The sequence below is a fragment of the Micropterus dolomieu genome, linkage group LG08, assembly GCF_021292245.1.
Source record: "Micropterus dolomieu isolate WLL.071019.BEF.003 ecotype Adirondacks linkage group LG08, ASM2129224v1, whole genome shotgun sequence".
NCBI classification, from domain to species: Eukaryota; Metazoa; Chordata; class Actinopteri; order Centrarchiformes; family Centrarchidae; genus Micropterus; species Micropterus dolomieu.
In genome coordinates, this window is record NC_060157.1 from 23,819,087 (window position 1) to 23,839,537 (window position 20,451).

Genomic DNA, 20,451 nt, shown 5'->3' on the forward strand with positions numbered 1-20,451 from the left:
CTTAAAACAAGTCAAAATGAGGCTCAGTAGTGTGTGTGGCCTCCACGTGCCTGTATGACCTCCCTACAACGCCTGGGCATGCTCCTGATGAGGTGGCGAATGGTCTCCTGAGGGATCTCCTCCCAGACCTGGACTAAAGCATCCGCCAACTCCTGCACAGTCTGTGGTGCAAAGTGGCGTTGGTGGATGGAGCGAGACATGATGTCCCAGATGTGCTCAATTGGATTCAGGTCTGGGGAACGGGCGGGCCGGTCCATAGCATCAATGCCTTCCTCTTGCAGGAACTGCTGACACACTCCAGCCACATGAGGTCTAGCATTGTCTTGCATTAGGAGGAACCCAGGGCCAACCGCACCAGCATATGGTCTCACAAGGGGTCTGAGGATCTCATCTCGGTACCTAATGGCAGTCAGGCTACCTCTGGCGAGCACATGGAGGGCTGTGCGGCCCCCCAAAGAAATGCCACCCCACACCATTACTGACCCACCGCCAAACCGGTCATGCTGGAGGAAATTGCGGGCAGCAGAACGTTCTCCACGGCGTCTCCAGACTCTGTCACATCTGTCACATGTGCTCAGTGTGAACCTGCTTTCATCTGTGAAGAGCACAGGGCGCCAGTGGCGAATTTGCCAATCTTGGTGTTCTATGGCAAATGCGAAACGTCCTGTACGGTGTTGGGCTGTAAGCACAACCCCCATCTGTGGACGTCGGGCCCTCGTACCACCCTCATGGAGTCTGTTTCTGACCGTTTGAGCAGACACATGCACATTTGTGGCCTGCTGGAGGTCATTTTGCAGGGCTCTGGCAGTGCTCCTCCTGCTCCTCCTTGCACAAAGGCGGAGGTAGCGGTCCTGCTGCTGGGTTTTTGCCCTCCCACGGCCTCCTCCACGTCTGATATACTGGCCTGTCTCCTGGTAGCGCCTCCGTGCTCTGGACACTACGCTGACAGACACAGCAAACCTTCTTGCCACAGCTCACATTGTTGTGCCATCCTGGATGAGCTGCACTACCTGAGCCACTTGTGTGGGTTGTAGACTCCGTCTCATGCTACCACTAGAGTGAAAGCACCGCCAGCATTCAAAAATGACTAAAACATCAGCCAGGAAGCACAGGAACTGAGAAGTGGTCTGTGGTCACCACCTGCAGAACCACTCCTTTATTGGGGGTGTCTTGCTAATTGCCTATAATTTCCCCCTGTTGTCTATTCCCTTTGCACAACAGCATGTGACATTGATTGTCAATCAGTGTTGCTTCCTAAGTGGACAGTTTGATTTCACAGGAGTGTGATTGATTTGGAGTTACATTGTGTTGTTTAAGTGTTCCCTTTATTTTTTTGAGTAGTGTATTTGATTGAACTTGCTGTTTGTGAAAGCAATATTATGTAGTCTTTTTTATCTGAAAACAACAGCTTGTTGTATTTACTTGATGTTTGGCTGTATTAGTTGGTAACTTGCTAGATTTTGATCGTAATTTAATCACAACATTATACTACATTCCTTTTCTGTGACCGCGGCAGAGAGCTGGTACTTCTCTCTCACACTTGGAGGTGAATTTGCAAATCCTACTGGCAAAGGCATGACCCACCTTACTCTGCCTCTGATTGGCTGAGCCGGACGATGATGTTTCCTATGTAGCCCTCACTGAAAGAACAGGACTTTTTTACAGTTCTGCTGTTTTTGCCAAATTAACTAATTTTTTTTATTGTTAAGCCATACTTATTTACTCTAAATGCAGTCCATTACATCACATTCCATTCAAGTACTCATTACAGAAAAACCAACCAGACGATGACCAAAAACCTAAACCTCAAACAGTCCAACCTCAACAGCAACAAATTATTACATTTGTCAAGCTGAAGCCATGAAATGTTTTTACATGGTCAATTACTATTATCAAAAAAGTGGATACCCCCAGTAACGTTGCCCCCCAAGCAAAATGAAAAGTACTTCAGGAACACTACAAATGCCTGGTCTCACATCATACGCCATCACATAGAGCTGCTTTCATTCCATCATTTGCCACACCGCCTGTCTTAGTACACAGCGGACTGGAGTAGATGCAGAAATTAGCACCCCAATGTACTGAATTGAGAATATATTTCGAATCTAATCTTGACCCCAAGAATCGAAATCAAATCGTGAGACACCAACAGATTGTTAATGTGCTAATAACACCCAAGAGTGCATTCTTAACTGATACATCTGTGAGCACTGTTTGAGAGGAAAGTACACATAGTAAAAAATGAACTCACAGGTGATGCAGTTTTCATGTAGCATAAAATATTTACAAGAGTAAAAAAGAGAAAATAGATTAATAAACTAACTGATTTCAAGAGGAATTATCTGCTAAGTTGAAGCAGGTTTACATTTATTTGAGTCATTAATTTAAAAACATATATGTTAAGCTTTCATCACTTTTTAAGTTAATGAACTGCTACCGTGGTACTGTATTGATCTCCATACATTTTGGAGAGATATTCATAAAATGTCAGCTTAGGCCATGGTAAATTTATTTATCTTTATCTTTTGAAATATCCTTGAAACAGTATTGACGCACATGGAGAACTGTCTTTATGCCCTAGATGTGATGCTGCATGAATGCTGAGAGGATGTCAAATCAATACAAAGCGATGGTGTAATCTGCAATAACAGAGATCTGAGGTCCTTCCATGGTTTAGAATGCACATTATAATGAATGATTCCCAATACGTTTTGTCAGGACAGGCGATAAACTTTCAAATCCAACCAAACAGCAGGACTTAACTGACAAAAGCAGTTAAGTCCTGCTGTTTGGTTTGGCAGTAATGCTGAACATCACCATGAATAATGCATATTATTAGCATTCAAATGTCTGAGAAATTACCCTCAGGCTGTCTTCAAGCATGTCTGGAGTGGTGTATTTGAACTCTCAAGCTTTTAGTCCATTTTGATTGTTTGGTCAGACGAAAAAGTGGCAACGAATTAAAGCACCTACCTAAAGTGCAAGCCACCATCTTTTAAGAGAACTGTGTGTTTGTCAGACGTAAAAAAAAAAAAAACAAATCAAAAATCAAAACCAACCACAGGAAATAACTCGAAAACACACAGATTTGCAAGTTAAACTAAATGGTTGCTGACAACAAACTGCCAGCTTTCAAAGCCATAATTTGAATACCAAGTATAAAAAATTAAGTGAGAACAAACAGTAGTCTTCACTATTGTTGAATATCCTTAACTAATATAAAACAATTATAGGTCATTCATATTTTGGCTTGAAATCAGATTTGCTCTGATTCTCCCTCTCTGCCAAAATCTTTAAGGTATGCAGTTGACTAAATACTCTGTCTAATGAACAAGCTTCTTGTGAACCCATGTCAGTTTTTATTGACTGGTTACCTGAGATGTGTGACTTTAGCCTTCCAACTGGCCAGACACCTAAATATTTCGCTAACAAACGTTGGTGCGTCTTCAGTTTGCAGGTAGGGTTCACTTGTAATTGGACATGATGACCTGAACAAATTAAATATAGAAATGTACCAAACCTTTTCACTTCAGCTTTTACCAGAGAAAACAACTGTAAATATACGTAACTGTATCATTACTAAGAAGTTGTAGTCTTAATTATTCTGGGTGAGAGCAGCACAACACCTAAAACATGTAAATCTCTCAACCTTCACTGACTGAGCACTCTACCTCTTTAAGTTAAGGCAAGCAGTCCCAGATTCTAAGGTTAAAAGAAGCTCAGTACAAGTTCCTAACAACACAGAAATAGCAGCAGCCTTGGCAGAGGTACAGCCAGAAGATGAATTTCACACTCCCACACACACACAAATACACACACTTCAAGTAACACACGAAAAGATAGAAAGACTAAAATATGCACAAGCATGTAAAAGCTAGTCTGCACACAAACACACACGACCATTGCAAGCACTAACATGCTTTCCCAAGCATGATGTACATGAATTAGAGAACATATTGTTCAACTAGAAGTAACTACTGTAAGAACCCTACTGTCGACTGTGTGGAGGAAACTGCTTAATTAATTGGATTTCATGCTGAGCGAGCACATATTTTCAGCACACTCTCTACAAGACTCACTGCTCTTTAAACACATATACATACATACACACACACACACACACAGTATGATGTAACAAAACACAGAAAAAAAAAGTGGTCAAGAGACTCAAAGGAATCGAGAGAAAAAGGGCAGTAGATGGTAAAAAATATGTGATGTAGAGGTGCAAAACGTGAGCAGGAAGGAGCGATACAGAGGGTGAGAAGAGGGAAAAAGATAACAGCTGTCTCTAACAAAACTGTAAAAGAGAGAACAATTTATGCCGTTTTTTTATATGACCTTTAGTGCTGCACCAGAAAATTATAATATATTTGATCTACAATTTAAGTGAAGCCAAGGCAGTTTTCTACTACTAGTAGTACTCCAAATGTTGTTGCTAAAAAATGGGACCAAACTTTATTTTCACGAAGCGGTGAAATTGGGAATGGGGGGGGACAGTGATGTGTAAAAAGAGGTGCTAAATGTGTCACAAACAAACAGGGCTGCAGAAACACAAGCACACAACCTCCCAGCAGTATCTACCTGTTGTTCAGTCTGATTGACCCCGAGCAGAAACACCAGCTCCGACAAAAACATGGCCGCCGCCAAGTTTGAATGGATGCTCCTGGTGTTGGACTTGAGGCCTCGGAGGCAGGAGAGCACCAGGACAGTGAGGAGGAGGGCCAGCATTGAGACGCACAGAGAGGAGTATGTGACCAGGGCCAGTGTCTCTAGATCCCCCTCCAACTGCTGCTCACAGAGATGTGTGAGAAGGGAAAGGTGGAGAGAAGGAGTGGAAGGTGGGAGTAGATGAAAACAAATCATTTTAACATGATAAAATACTGCTACTTCAGTCTGGGTCACTGTATGCCCTCCTCTGTATGACTTCACTATGTGCAAAGTGATGATATTAATATCCGAGAAGTTCAATTATTCGTAAAACAAGTAAATGAGATGAGGAAACTAAAGCTGCACCAGCCACCACATGGCGATTAAAAAACATCTATATCTAGAAATCTGTAATGTCATCAAACTGCACAAAATTCTGTCTGGATTATAATGCTAAATATCAAAAGCTTCAAAAGGCTGAGAGAGGCAGAGGATCTCTGTATTTAAACTATTTAACCTACACTTTATTTTATAGAGAAAATAACAGAAAACAAGAAGAAATGAAGGAATGCAAAAAATCTATCTAGGCTATCTACATGAATCACACAACAGCCCAAGCAAACTATCAGACTTCTCTAATCTGTCAGAAGAATCAGAATCAAAAGGATGAAATCTATTCATTGCTGCCTTTGCATGCACGGAAAGCATTTGCAGCCAGTAAACATAACAGACACCACTAGAATTTATTTGGCCAAATTGGGCATGTCTAATGCATCTCAAATGAATGGAAATGAAAGTACTCCTCATTGCGCTTGGCTAATGACGATAAATAAACATCTGATTGAATTGCTTCTTAATTCAATGTAAACCATATACATTTGTAGAAATGTACAACTTTAAATTCATCATAGGGCAAGCAGTTTCTGATTCCACAATTTTCCTGTCTCATGGTCTGATACATCGTCACTTAGTATGCTGGGGTGCGGTGGGCAAGGGGTTTGCATTAAACTTTGAAAATCTTCTACATTGGTAACAAGGCTTTCTTTAGCCTTTAGAATGTCAGAAAGGATTTAATTATCTAGGATATCAAACTTCCATGGCAATTAAATCCAGCCACTACCAGCTAAGATGTTCAACTGAACAGGTATATATTTCAATACAGATGGATTCGTAATAGGAAATATACAGTTAATCCACTACATGCCTCAATATTATCAATAAGTACTTCTCCACTGACAGATCACTAACCTCTCTCTGTGAGCTGTCCATCAACACGCCGAAGGTGCCCAGTCTCTGGCACTGACAGCGGACATGAGAGGTGTTCCTGTACACCACCATGCAGTCCCTGACTGTCCAACAACCTCCTATCTCATACCTGCAGAGAGAGAGATAGAGAGAGTGAGAGAGAGAGATTGTGCATGGCTTACTGTAATGGCTTACTTAGACACTTCATGACGCTGAGCCATCGTTATTAGTTACACCTCTGCTTTTCTTACTACTGTATGACAGGTCTGCAGAGAATAAAGGTATAATGTATAATAAGGGTGGCTGCCGTAAGTCCAGTGCCATAAAGTCTAAAGGCAGGTATTAAATATTTTTCATTATTTAAAAGCAAACAAGTGAAAACCCAAATTCATCAAATGAACATTACATTCTGATGAAAAATATTGCAATCTTATAACAAATTTGACTAAAAAACATTCAGATGTTTCACTATGAACAGCAACGTGAGTATCTTGGTGTTGAATTTCCACATTAGAGTATTTTAGTATTCATGTATGTAGGAATATACAAACCAGTGTAAGGGTAAACTGTACTCACGGACTGCTGTGGTTCCACTGCACACAAAGTGGTTTGCTGCGATTGGCCGTCTCCAGCAGCTTGAACTCAAGCAGGATAGGTTGGTCCAAGTGTCCGCCCACAAACGTCTGGTTGTTGAAGACGGAGATACTGACCACTGGGGAGTTCATTACCGGGTGTCTGGGAAGCCTGGGGAAGAGGGAGTGCAGAGTTACCACGTGTCTAATAGATCAGACAGAAAGCAGAGTTTGATAGCATGGTGAACAGGGAAAAGACAAGGTGAGCAGAGAGGAATGAGACTGATACACTAGAAGACTTAAATGAGTGTTTATTGACACCTACTGAAAACACAACAGTTTGTTACTTTGTAATTAAGCCCAGAGGTGAAGAAGAGGAGCGGGGCAAAGGGATGGCAAGATACCATGAGAGAAAGAGAGAGAAAAAACAGGTGTCATGAAGGTTGTATCGGAACTAATGCTGAAGCCTTTAGTCAATTAACTTAATTAGTCAACTGACAATTAAAATTAAGTGACGGCCATTTTGCTAATCAGTTAATTGTTTAAGGCATTAATCAAGCAAAAATGCTAGTTTTAGTTCCACTCTCTCAAATGTGAGATTTTGAAGGGTTTTTTATAGACTGTTTATAATTGTAAAAATAACATCTTAAGGTTGGTCAGACAAATAAGCAATTTGCAGATGTCACCATGGCATTTTATGATTTTATTATTATTGGATTTTTTTTATCAAATAATAAATAATCAAATGTCTGCTTTAAATGAAAGATAATTAAGGATACCTTTTGCATAATGTTGGCTGGTGGTTTACTGTTTTTAATCCACATTTCTATTTTCAGCGTGCTTGCTTCCTTAGAGGTGATGTAATGCCATTTTTATTGTTCTGAGTGTGACTGATTCCCACCTCACTCCTCGTCGGTCTGTGTGGTACTTGGCAGGGAGGGCAGCGCCCAGACTGCGATAGATCAGCAAGAGGACGATGGTGATGGGCGGCTCAGGCAGCGAAACAGTGCGTCTGGCTGCCGTGTACTCTCCTGTCTGATTGGGTGAGATACTGACAGGAGCAGGAGCAGCATTCTGAGGGGCTGAAATGGAGAAGTCCGTGTGAGTAAATTCAATTTGATTAATCCACATATACTGTAATGGTCTTTAATTCTATTTGTGTGTCTGTTCTTACGTTCTTTCTCTGTCCGCTCCTTCTCCTTCCAGTTGTGTTGTTGCTGTCGTTGTGGCACCAGGGCAGCTGGGGGAAGTATCACATGGGTGTAGGGATCCCACAAAGCCTGACCGCGAAACATGGTGGTGTGGTAACGTGGGAAACGTCGTCGCACATGGGTCTGGTTCTCTATACGGTCTAGGTTCATGACTGACAAACAAATAGACAGATCTTATTACGCAAGAAGTGTACAGGTGTTTGTTACTGTGCAGCGCACAATATGAATACAATATTAAAATGTTATTGACCAAATATTAATGATACCTGCCCTGTTTTCAAATCTAGCCTAACAGTTTTCTACCACAACTTTTAGCTAAGACGCCGATCAAAGCATCATGGGACCTGTAGTTGTTGAAAGTCTTTATCTTTTACCTAACATATTTCATCATTGGGCCAACACCCTGATGGACATGATTTGGTACCACGCCTTTATCTGGGTGTTTTACTCAAAACTTGGATTCACTTCAAAGGCCCGCTGAAGATGTTGAAAACTATAATAGCAAATAGTATAAATCAGTTATATATAATAATAATCAGTTATAAAACTCTAACCCTTATTCAAATTTGATTCCTTTGCTAGATACAGGATCGGCAAGTTGAAGGTGATTTTTGCATAGTGAGAAATTGCGAAAGGTTTAGCTCCATTTCCGCTAGAAAACAGCTCCCTCATCCTGTTTCAGGCACTGAAGTAGATAAAGTAAATTGGTGTGTAAGGGTCACTACAGACTGACATTAATAGATTGTCTCCTTTGTTTATGGTAATAACACTGATGTCTCAAAATTAAAGTGGTAATACTTTAGTAGCCATGTTTCCATCAACGTTTTTTTTTATTCGCATTATGAAGTATCGCATTAGAAAAGGTTGATGGAAAAGGCAAAATTCAAAAATAAAATCCTTAATTTCGCAAAAAAGTTTTTATGCTTGCTCAAGGTGGTTTTTCCATGTCCAGCTCTGACTACACATACCTCATAAAGCAATGGTTGATGAAAAATAAGACCAAACCATACAATACCCACCGAGTCCAAACCCACACAAGCTAAAGAGGGCCTTTTGGCTTTCTGACAGCTGAAAATCACTCCTGATTTGCACATCAAAAATATAACTCATTTTTTGATGTGCCTGTGTCAGCAAACCAATTTGTTCTCAGTGGATTTCGAGTTTAGGAGCAAATACAAAATCCATAAACACACACACACACACACACACACACACACACACACACACACACACACACACACACACACACACACACACACACACACACACACACACACACACACACGAGCAGAGTAACTGAAAATTAGGTGGCGAACAGGAAGTACATAGTCAATGTCGAGTGTTCAATAATGAGCGAACACTTGATCCAGCAAACAGAAGGGGAACAACACTCAACAGAGAGAGGAGAGAAATCACTCAGTCTAACAGATGTGTATAACGTGTGTGTGCGCCTGTTGGTATGAGTAGAGAGAGTGTTTTTCTAAAGGCTGTAATGACAATTTTGATGGAGAAACAAGTGTTTTATTAGTAAAATAAAATAAAAATTATATATATTTTAACTATGAATATGCCATTCTAATGACCGACAACAAAAAAATCTTAAAAGGAACTCATATGGGAAACTAACAGATGGGTGTGTGTCAGGTCCTTTAATATCCTTCCCCTGGTTAATCACATTCCATTTGGCTGCAAGCATTAGCTGTCTGTGTTTATGTGTGTAGGAGTGTGAAATGTAGCATTGGCTGTATTTCTAATTCCTTCTGCTTTCACTGCTGCTCCTATTTCTATGCTCTCCATCTGAGAATCTGCATCAGGCTGTCAGTTTAAGGTTACTTAACAGCATTCTGGGTGTATTCCAACGGGGAAGCATATACAGTGAAGTAAGAGAGAGAGTCACAGAAAAGAGATGTACACAGCCAATGTATGGTGGCCAAGACAGGCAAGATCATTTATATTTTTTCTTCCGGTCTGGGATTAACTGTGTTATTAAACTACGCTGGAAGAAGCTGGTGAGGCAAGATTCAGAAGTTCACTTTGAAGAGTTTTGGGGGCATTTTTTTTAGGAATTCAATTTGTTTGTGTAGCTAAGAGCATTTACTGAGGGTGAAATTCATTGTCTGGCTTCATCCCCGCCAGAGCTGCTGCTGTCGCTATTTTAAAGACTCTTGTTGTTGTATGTGGCACAGATTATTTAACAGCATTTTCAACACTGCTAAAGTGACAAAACATACAAGTGACAGAACGCCTGAAACTAAATGACACACCGCACGTGGCCAAACCTGCACATGTATAGTACATGTAAGGAAGTGTGTGTACAAGTGCAAGTCTAACCCACTTTTCATTTACAGTAAAAGCTAAAAGAAACGTTATGACGTTAGGAGTTCAGTGATTATAAACTCCAGCCTTTCATTTTTTATGCATCTGTGTGTGTCTGTCTGTCTGTTATTCCATGTGTGTGATCGTGTGTGTGTGTGTTTGGCATCTGTAAATCTAAATGATGTGTGTTGGCCAGTGCTAAAGCACTTCAGGGTTTTTGTGCGTGTGCTGGAAGCATTAGCTGCTGTGTGTGGGAGTGTGAAATTCATCTCTGTCTGCTGCTGCCAGCGCTCTGGCTGTGCCATCATCATTTGCATTAGCGTTGTTCATCTCCCGCTTTACAATGAGTCATTCTAGCTGATTTCACAGCAGTGATTTACAGTATTATGAAAAAACCGCTGCAAATCGTCTGTAAAGATTAAGATTCTATTACTGTCTATCTCTCTTTTATTGGGTCTGACTAGTGATTTGCTATTGTATCATGACTGAGTGTCTGTGACTGTGTAGTCATTCAGAACTTACCAATGTTTGGAGCAACCAGCGCCACAGGGTTAAGGTAGGTGAGCTTCATGTTCTGGGCCAGATTCTGGGTGTACTGCTCCAGCAGCTCTGCCAGCTCAGCTGGACCACCGCCTGGGATGTGGTTCTGACTCTGAGTGAGAGCCCGCCAAAGCCCAGAGGTACCAGGACCCAGCAGCACACTGCATCCCCGGAGAATGTTCTGGAAGCAGTGGAAAGATGAACGATCAGTAAAAGTAAATAATTCTAAAAAATAAAATAAATACAAGGAGGTAATGGTGATCTGCTTTTCAGCAGGCGCTTCTTGTTGATTGTTTTTGAGGAGTCAGTAACCACATGTGCTGGTGTATTTGAGACAAGGGAAAAGAAAACAGTGAGAAATGTAACTGATGGGTAAACATCCTCAATCAGGTAAGAGACAACAGGTAAAACTATATAAAGACTGGAAACAGATTTAGCCAAACATTTAAGTTAAACACTCTCACCAGGGAAAATCAGTGTTTTCTTCTATATAATTTATAATATAAATTTAAAACTCTGACAGTTGCCATTAATGTTTGTCTATTACAGCAGTGGTTCTCATACCAGGACTTTGTGAAACAGAACCTGCTGTTTTGCATGGTTACACCTGGAAGAGCAGTTGAGCACTGCATCTGTACGGCTTGGATGTGAGTACCCAATGGTTAAAATGAGACCTTGATCGGTTACTATCAGTTAATTTCTTTTGTAAATACTATGATTAAGGCAAAGGAGGAGTCAGAGGTGGGAAGAGGGAAGAAAAGGAGAAGTGATGAGATTGAGACTGTTAATAAGGGCTCACCAAAGGTCCAGAGTCTACTTCCAGACATTAACAAAGCTATGAACCAAATCTACAAAAGGAAAGAATGCCAGGGTAGTGAAGAGGGGACAAAAGTGAAGAAGTAAGGCTTCAGACAGACCTTGAGTGTGTTACTGATTCTAGTGGAGGAGAGAAGAAATCTGATGTAGGCCTCATTGTAAAACCTTATTAATGTGTCTTTGGATAAAAGCTTGTTATAGACGGTAAAGACTGCAAATGGCAAAATGTTCTGAACAAACAAAGAGTAATATCAGAGATCAAAAGAAAGAAAGAAAGAAAGAAAGAAAGAAAGAGAGAGTGCGCGCTCAATATGATTCCTTGCAGTCTGACTGCACCAGACCCAATAAAGCACTGCAATATCACATAATGCTCTGGGGAGCAAATGTACACAAGAAAGCCTACAGACACACAAGGGAAAGAATATACAGTGCAGTATAGTGAGAACATAGTGAATTGTAAGAAAGAAGGGAGGAATGAAGAGAGAATCAGAAACAGGGAGTGTGGATAAGTATATGGCAAGGAGGAAAAAATAAAGAGAATGAGAGAGAAGTTTATGTTTGGCTCAGAGATGCGGGAAATCGAGAGACAGGTGGACAAGACAGTCGTGATGAGATGGAAAATGTGAGCGAGGAAAGGTGATTGTTGGGAGAAGACAGAGCACAGTACAAGAAAGGTGATTTGGTGGCATCAAAACACACAGACACTTAACAATCCAAGTTTTATTATATAATTTTCTTATCTTTAAAATTGCAATTTTGTTGAATCATGTTCAACAATTTGTATCTATTTCTACATATTAGGCATGACATTTTGTGTGCTTTTGATGACTCTGATGATCAAATATGAACAATAATGTCCAGTGTGTCTACATGATGTGATACAGTATATATACATTATATAGTGAAGAAAGTCAGCTCTAAGTATGACAAAAATACTGATACAGCATGAATAAATATTTTTTTTCAAACATCTACCCCTGCTTCCTGTGTTCTTAAAAAAAACACATTAAACATGTCCAGTCCAGTTTCCAGTAATGGCTTCCTCTGATCATGTGGGCTTGTTGGGAGAAAATCTGGAACTCAAATACACAACTAAGATTGTAAATTAGCCATCTTTCTCCATGAAAAACGTTAAAGTGGATCTTAGGCTTTCAACCCCATGCAGGCTGTACACTGCAAGAGCTCATATGGCCTGTGTTTATCATTGAAAATACAACAGAGACTAAACAAAAGGAAAGCAATAAGAGTTTTGAAGAGGCAGCAGATGACAAGATTATAGAAAGAGAAGGAGGCACAGGGCACACAAATACTAAATGAGAGGCAGCCTGGATAAACTAATCCTAGTTAAATCAGTTCAACAAACAGATCATATGTGCCACTCCAACAGCAACAAGTCCATACTATATCCAAACTATTTGGAACACATTGTTTCTATCCCATTAGGTTAGTCAATTTTAAAAAAAAATGTTATTCTCCTCTTCTTCCACCCTTCATTTATGCTGTAGAGATCTCACTATAAGAAACAGTTAGATTACCAACTAAAACACATTTGGCAATTTTTTTTGATATGTACTTGATGAGACATGAGCCCTATCTGGAGGAACAGTAGTATGTAGATGGTTGTATCACAGCTTGAACATGAAAGGGTTTCATCTTCCTGCATTCATCACTGCATTCCTAATGTGAAAACACTTTCCTTCCTGCCTTCCTTTGTGTCTCCTGCAGCCACAGGGCTCTCTTACCGCTGCTGTGTTACTATAGTAACTATATTCTACATTACCTATTCATCTGGCCTAATAGCTGCTGTTTAAAAACAAGGTGTCAAGGATTATCAGATTTTTTTTTCTATTGTGAGAAATTGGGCTGTCTCCGCTTCAGTGCTGCTAAACCAGAGCTGCATCATTAAGAAACAATGAGATGTAGGTAGCACAACTGTTTTAGAGTCAACATGTTGAGGTCACAAGTGAGGCTAATGGAGGGTTTTTTTTCCCCCAGAAAATGCAAGATAACAATAAAGATTATTACAGAAATATTGTGGAAACATATATGCTTCATGACACTGTAAACCAGCTAACCAAATGATTTCCTGTCAGGTGAAGTAGTTAAGTGAAATGTCAGGCGGAAAAAGGTTTTCATTTCACTCGCTATAGGATGCTGTTAATTCCACTGTTGTGTTGCTATAGCAACTGTCTTTGTCGGCCAAAGATTGTGTATTGATCACATAAAGAACTGCACAGTATTTGGACTGAGGCACCAACTGTGATGTATTTGACAAAAAAAATTTCATGTTCATTTGAGATTGGTTATAAATGGGCTTTCCTTTAACAAAACTTAATTTAACACTGATAATGTCATCCTGTGCGTAAACAATCAAATCATACTCCAATGTGTTGGCATCCTTTCTCTTTTGTTCAGTGTCACAACTCGAGCCACAGTGTGTAGCATATCTTGGAATTTAACCTGTATTTAATCAGATAATGTGAATGCTTTTTATCTTGTTGTTCACCTAAGGGGGGAAAAGGACACTCTTCTCCCTTTTACCTATAGAATTTACAGCACAGAAGATATAATGTGACAACTGAGTCTGTTTCAGCACTGCAGGCTGTGGCTACTTATGCTACAGATGTCATCAGCTGGCTAAATCCTCACTGATAGCATCAATTATTAAATTAAATTATTAAATGCTTCCCTGTAACAACTGCAGAAAAATGTGAGAGCAAAAAACTGCTTTTTTACTGCCCACCATGACCCCTATTAACTCATCAGCTAAAGATAAATGGATTAAAATGTCAGGTAGTACGAGATTATCACTCAACACCACGAAACTACGTAAGTTCTGATAGAAATACTTCTGTTACTACTACTTCTAATAATACTATAATACTGCTTGTACACAATACAAAGCTGTGTACTGTAGCAACAATGTGTGTTTGAATGACAGGGAGAAACGCTGCACTAATTACATTTTAGAAATATTTAATATTAAAATTCTCTTCATGAATTTAAATATTTAAAGTATCGACTGCATCAATTTCATTTAACACAACATGCAATTTGTCAATTAACACAATGCAAGCCAGCAAATTGAACAGTAAAAGGTAAAGGGGGGTTCATTTTATATCCTCAGTTACTTACTTGTGATATATGGACAACTCATTTCCTGTCAGCCAAATCTGATGTATAAGCTAAATAATGAAAATGATATGGAGATGTCTATTAGCACCGTTATATCAAAACACAGACATGCTAAAATGATCCTGTGTCAGCTCCTGCGTCCTAAGCTGAGCAGCCGTATCAGGTAAAATGAGACAGTTTATATGGAGAAATGACATGTTGCAGTATTTCAGGAGCTGCTGTCACTGCATCACCATAGCAACATTCCCTAATCAAAAAAAGACATCTTGTTGTACTATCGACTCACTGGGTCTGTAACCTGTACAGGTACAGTATATGAACATACTTGTCAACCCTCCTGTTTTTCATGGGATTATCCTGTCTTTTACTGTTCGATCCCGTTCATCCGTTTAAATATTTTCCCGTAAATCTCCAGCATTTTTAAACTTTCTATAAACAAAAATAAAACACCGGACATATTTGAAATGAACGCTCCCCTCCAGTAAAGCTGATGGCAGTAAGTGGAACGTTAGCTGTAGAGGAGGTAGAGCAGCACAAGGTGTAAAAATGGAAACGTGAAAACCGAAAAAGAATTATTTACGATATGTGAGTAAAGACTGTAACATACAGTAATTCTTCTGTATAAATGTTTTTCCCTTATTTCCCTTTTTTTAAAATACCAATGTTGACAGGTATGTATATGAAACATATGTACTGTTTTAGCAGCAGCTATTTTATGTCTATTGGCTTAAATATAACTTAAATATTATATAAATCATTAAAATATCCATTTGCGATGATAGAATATCAAACCCATCACATTTATTGTGGTTGGAGATGCTCTCCATAAACTACTACAGTGTTCTAAAATGTTGATCAGCTTGTTGGTTATACTTGTTTTGGGTGACAGTGCCATTGGCATTGTTCAAAACAGAGCTGGCTCAGTGGCGGTGATGATTAGATGTTAGATGTTTAGATTTTCACGTGTTAAAATCAATTCACACTTCCCTATCTGGCCTGTCTTTCAAACAACCTTTCACAACTTGCACATTGGCTGTATGCTGAACATCATTTCACCACCAATTATCAAAACACCAATACAACTACAAATTAGGCAATTTCTAACCTCCTTCTCAGACTCTTAGTTTGTTATAGAGTAAATAAAAAAATAATCTCTATCTCAATCTTCTGTGGCAATGAGAATCCTAATGTCTACTCTTCCCAAAGGTGTCTCTTGGATTTGAACAGCAAAGTGAATCAAAACAGCCAATAAACAGCCCTTGTTAATGGCAAATACTATGTGTCCGTATGTTCCACCATTTGCCACTGCAAGAACATCTCAAGCTCTCAAGGCTTTAGCTACACCTGTCCCCTCCCTTCACTGCTCTCATCCTTTCACTGAAATGTATTAAAGAGTAAAAGAGTGTGTTTGGTAAAAACTGAAAAGGTTTACTGAATTATGTGTACTTTTTTTACCTCGTTGAAATGTGCATCCTGAGTAGCAGTGAGTCCAAAGCCGCTCTGTTGGGTCTCGAAGGTCAGGAGGCGGGACAGCAGTCTTTCGGCAATCTGCAAGTCATTGCCGTAGAGTCGGGTGGTTGCCTCAGTGACGTCCCGGAGCTGGTGGGCAAGTTTCTTCTCCAAGATGGTGTTCAACTCGGTTTCATTACGCTCCAGAGAATCAAGCTAAATATACAGACACCAACAAAACATGGAAAAGTAAATCTATCCTTTTTATACATATTTAAGAATTACTGGGATTTAATATGGTAATGATAAAATATACTGTACATCAACACTACTGCATGTCTACAAATAAGTATTGCACTGTATTATGGTATTGTACTGTAGTTTATATAAAGTTACTTTTACAAATAAAATATCTGCATGTCAGTATTTTATATCTGCATGCAAACAGCAAAATTTAAATTACGTCTTACAGAACCTTATGGATTTTGTATTTCTAAACAAGCACAAAGTTCCACTATCTATTAAAATAAAAATATCAGAATACTGCAATGGAAGTTTTTAATTTGCAAGTTAAGAACCAACAGTTTGGAGGAGGATAAGGTAACAGACGCAAGCGCTCAGAACAAACTGATCTAACTTTTCAGCAAAAAGGGGGTGCTAACCATTTTTTCTACATTCTATCCAATTTTTTTGTTGATGGGTACATCTAAGATTTGGCCAGGATTCTGCACTTTTCAGGTCAGGTACAAGTTACGGGACTCATGCAGCATGTGTTCAGATGTGTTTAATGGTGTTGAGTTAATACTTTACATACAGCAGCATTGAGCTCCACAAATGGAGGCGAGGTACAGTTGTAAAGGTCTGGCTCAAGCCATCCTCTCTCTACATCACAGTGTCTGATGGCCGCACCTGTAAAGAGGAGAAAGTTTTCAAGTCTTTTCAAAAGGACTTGGCATGTATAAATTAAACTGAAGTTCAACACTGACATTAGGTCGTATGTGAGTATGTCCGATATCTATGTGTTTTAATGCACTTGTGTTAGCCTGCATAATTGTGTACAGACCGACAGAGCCTTTGGGGCAAGGCACTGCAGCTGGCAGGTTGAACTTGGTCCGAGGCCACCAGATCCCCTGAGTGATGGTCTTTGGACAACCATCATAAATGACTGCAGAGAAAAAAAACATAATTTAAAATCATCCTCATCAGTTCGATTAGCTTTTCAATTCAAAACAACAAAAAGTCACTAATGATGGGGAAATGTTTTTCTTTGGAGTTGCAGGGAAGACAAAAAAAAAGTGTGAGAAATAAAATAACAGCTACAAATTAAAGGACATTTGTAAAAAGAGGGAACTGGAAAGTGACAAAGCTTCACAGAAGAGAAAAACAGAGCTTCTGTATTATTTTAGGTGTAAACACAATTTTGATAAACATGACCATTTAGAAATACAGAATGAAACTCAAATCCCATGATTACACACTTATTATCCATCTCTGTTTGTCTCAATGGATAATTTACTCAGTTTTTTTTCTTACAGTTTTCTGTGCCACTAAAGAAACCAAGAATGTAACAATTTAGTTTTGAACAACATTGACAAAACTAATATTAAATTAATTCAAGGACCTGCAAGATACTGACACATTTTACCCAACAAAATAATGTAGTTGGTGGAAAAAGTCACATTCCACAAATTATTTGTCCCCCAGTCAATAACAAATATGTCGTTTTAACACATAATCTCAGTACCTCCTGCTAGGCAAGTTGCTGTTATTTTGGAAAGAACACAACGCAGGAGTGAGATGCTTAAGTTTTCCAGAGTCATTTTGAAATACCACACGGAGATCCGTCATTTCCAAAAGTTTGATCAAAATGTCTCAAACGAAATAAACACTCTCACCTTCACAGCCTGAATTTGTGACCTCAGCAAAGGGGTTGTCACATGTGTTGCACTGGCGACCTATCACACCAGGCCTGCACTGGCATTGGCCTGTCTCTGGGTCACATGATCGAGAGAAGGAACCCACTGGGTAGCAGTCACATGGCAGGCAGGTGTCAGAGGCCCGCACATGGTAGTGGAACTCCTATACACACACACACACACACACACACATAGGGAATGCATAAGTAGTCACACAGATCAAACTCAGTCAAATGAATGTAAAATGTCACGGTCAAGAATAGTGTCAGCGATTACATCACCACATGCATTAGGGCAAGATTTGTACAATGACACAAAAGGGGTCATGAATATAACAGAGACATAATGTGTAAAAAACAGTGATAAAGGAAATCAGTTCATTCTATAGTTTGCTAAACTTCAGAATATATATTTAACACTGCATTTTGGAAAAAGAATGATAGTGCTACTGTGGAGGTTGATGGTGCAGCATTAGTGTTTCATTCTTTAAAGCCCACCTCCACTCATAAATGTGTTTTCCTTATTATAACCTTACTTGGATGTTTATAATTTGTTTTCAAATCCACGTGCTGAGGGGGAAAGTTTCTCTGTGCTTACCTTGAATCTCAATTTAAGGTGAGCACATAAAAGCATGATTTTGTGACATCACAACCAGTTTGGAAACCAATCGTGGTCCAGTATGCAACTTACAATGTCATGTGGAAACTTAAAACCTTCAATGCACATTCACCGAGAATGGACTTTCAGTGTACAACAGTTAAACTGGAAGGACTATATGTAATTTAAAAAGAAAACAAACTAGTTTGTGGAAAAAACAAATTACTGTTCCAAGCATTCGTAGTATGTTAATATGTCTGGAGGGGATGTTTAATGAAAGCGGTTAATTAAAAAACACAAGAAGATTATCTATGACAAGACTGTGAGCCTTGAGCAACTTTATGTTGGATTTTAGTAATTCACAAATTCATAACTAATCTGCTGTTGCTTTATTGTCCAAAACATGAACAGTGCTCTTTTCTTCCAGTTGTACTGTACAGTAGATCGTTAGTTTTAGGTCTCAGAAATGCAAATGATCAAGTAGAAGTGATGATCAAGGGAGACAAAGGATGATGGAAAATCCCCATAAAAAGATATTCATCTTTAACAACTTGTTGGGCAATCAATTATCTCAGCCAGGCATAAGCAAAAAGGCGTTGTGGTAACACGCAGAACATTGGTGTGATATTCATATGCCATTCGGTGAATTCAGCGCGAATTGCAATTTTGACCAATCACTGCAACTTTCCCGCAAATTTGACCTATCATCGCCATTACCTGCAAATCATTGTCACAGGTTAGCTTCTCACTTTCTTGTTTACAAGGCGCAGCAGTGATACCAATGTCTCATGTTGCTGACAATAAAAAAGGGCAGTGAAAAACAGGATCCGGATCTTCTTTACCAAAGCGGGGGTAAACTGTTTTGCCAAAGTGCAGTATTGTGGTCTAGCATAAGAGGAGAAACACTGCACGTTCTCTGCTTTACAATAAGTTTCCAATTCAATAACATACTTCTATTAAAATTGCAAAAGATTTCACACACTTTACACATTTGGGCACCTGTGTGTATGTGAGTTTTACTGTACATGCATGACAAAACTTCTGCTCTACACACAGAAAATGCAAAAACCACAAGTGTTTTTCATTTTTACTATTGGTGCATAGTTGGTGCTTCGTCTGCTTACTCAAAGACATTTGTGTACTGTATTGATGCAAAAACACACTTTTTTAAAAGAGTTTGAAGATCTTTGCAAGAATTCTTTGCTTTTGCAAGAGTTGTATAATGTTCATTTTTTTGGTGTAAGGTTTTGTGCTTAGTGTGGAGAGTTTTGCAAAAATAGCCTATAGTTTCAAAAATTGTGCCTAAACAATCAGAAAAAACTATAAGATGTACACTGTAATACCGTTGACCTGAATGGTATGTATTTATATATGTATGTATGTAGGCTAAAAGAAAGCATTCTTACATTGTGCGCATGGCAAGCAGAAAAAAACATGCGCACATCAGAGATTAAAGATTAAGGTCAAAAAATCAGATTAAGCACAGAATACAACATTAAACAAGCTGGCTACACACAAACATATCAATCCATACTCACACATTCACGCAACACAGAAATGTCAATATGTAGGGATGATGATCGTATGATTGGTGTAGTTTGTTTGTTTGAGCCTGTCAGACCATCAGACTGTGAGAAGATTACTGTGTGTATGGGTTAAACCAAAGCCAAAGTGATCTATAGAGTTACACCACTAAAGCTCTTCTAATCCTAACAGTATTAGTATTCAATGTGATGTAAAAAAAAAACAAAAAGTCTTTATACTTTATACCATCAATAGAGCTTATTGTATCAATACAGTACACACAAACAGCAAGCATCAAACACCTAAGCTTTTTTTGTGTTTAGGGCAAAGCAGTTTGTAATAAAGTTTTGTCATGCATGTAGTTCAGTAAAACACACATACACGCAGGTGTCCAAATGTGCACAGTTTAGATGTGTATTCTGAACACAACACACTATCAATACAAATAAGGGGAAAAGGGTTTTATTTTTCTCAACATGTTGG

The 20,451-nt window shown here is 39.2% G+C and overlaps 1 protein-coding gene across 1 annotated transcript in view; it reads right to left on the minus strand.

Moving 5' to 3' along the window:
- celsr3 (cadherin, EGF LAG seven-pass G-type receptor 3) overlaps positions 1 to 20,451 on the minus strand; it is a 129,692-nt gene that overhangs the window by 19,860 nt on the left and 89,381 nt on the right. The window contains exons 17-26 of the mRNA XM_046056226.1: positions 17,827 to 18,010; positions 16,995 to 17,096; positions 16,746 to 16,840; positions 15,938 to 16,147; positions 10,514 to 10,712; positions 7,639 to 7,827; positions 7,366 to 7,546; positions 6,469 to 6,636; positions 5,896 to 6,022; positions 4,582 to 4,788 (exon numbers count right to left, since the gene is read on the minus strand). Of these exons, the coding sequence (XP_045912182.1) occupies positions 4,582 to 4,788; positions 5,896 to 6,022; positions 6,469 to 6,636; positions 7,366 to 7,546; positions 7,639 to 7,827; positions 10,514 to 10,712; positions 15,938 to 16,147; positions 16,746 to 16,840; positions 16,995 to 17,096; positions 17,827 to 18,010 (1,662 nt within the window). The remainder of the gene's footprint in view (positions 1 to 4,581; positions 4,789 to 5,895; positions 6,023 to 6,468; positions 6,637 to 7,365; positions 7,547 to 7,638; positions 7,828 to 10,513; positions 10,713 to 15,937; positions 16,148 to 16,745; positions 16,841 to 16,994; positions 17,097 to 17,826; positions 18,011 to 20,451) is intronic.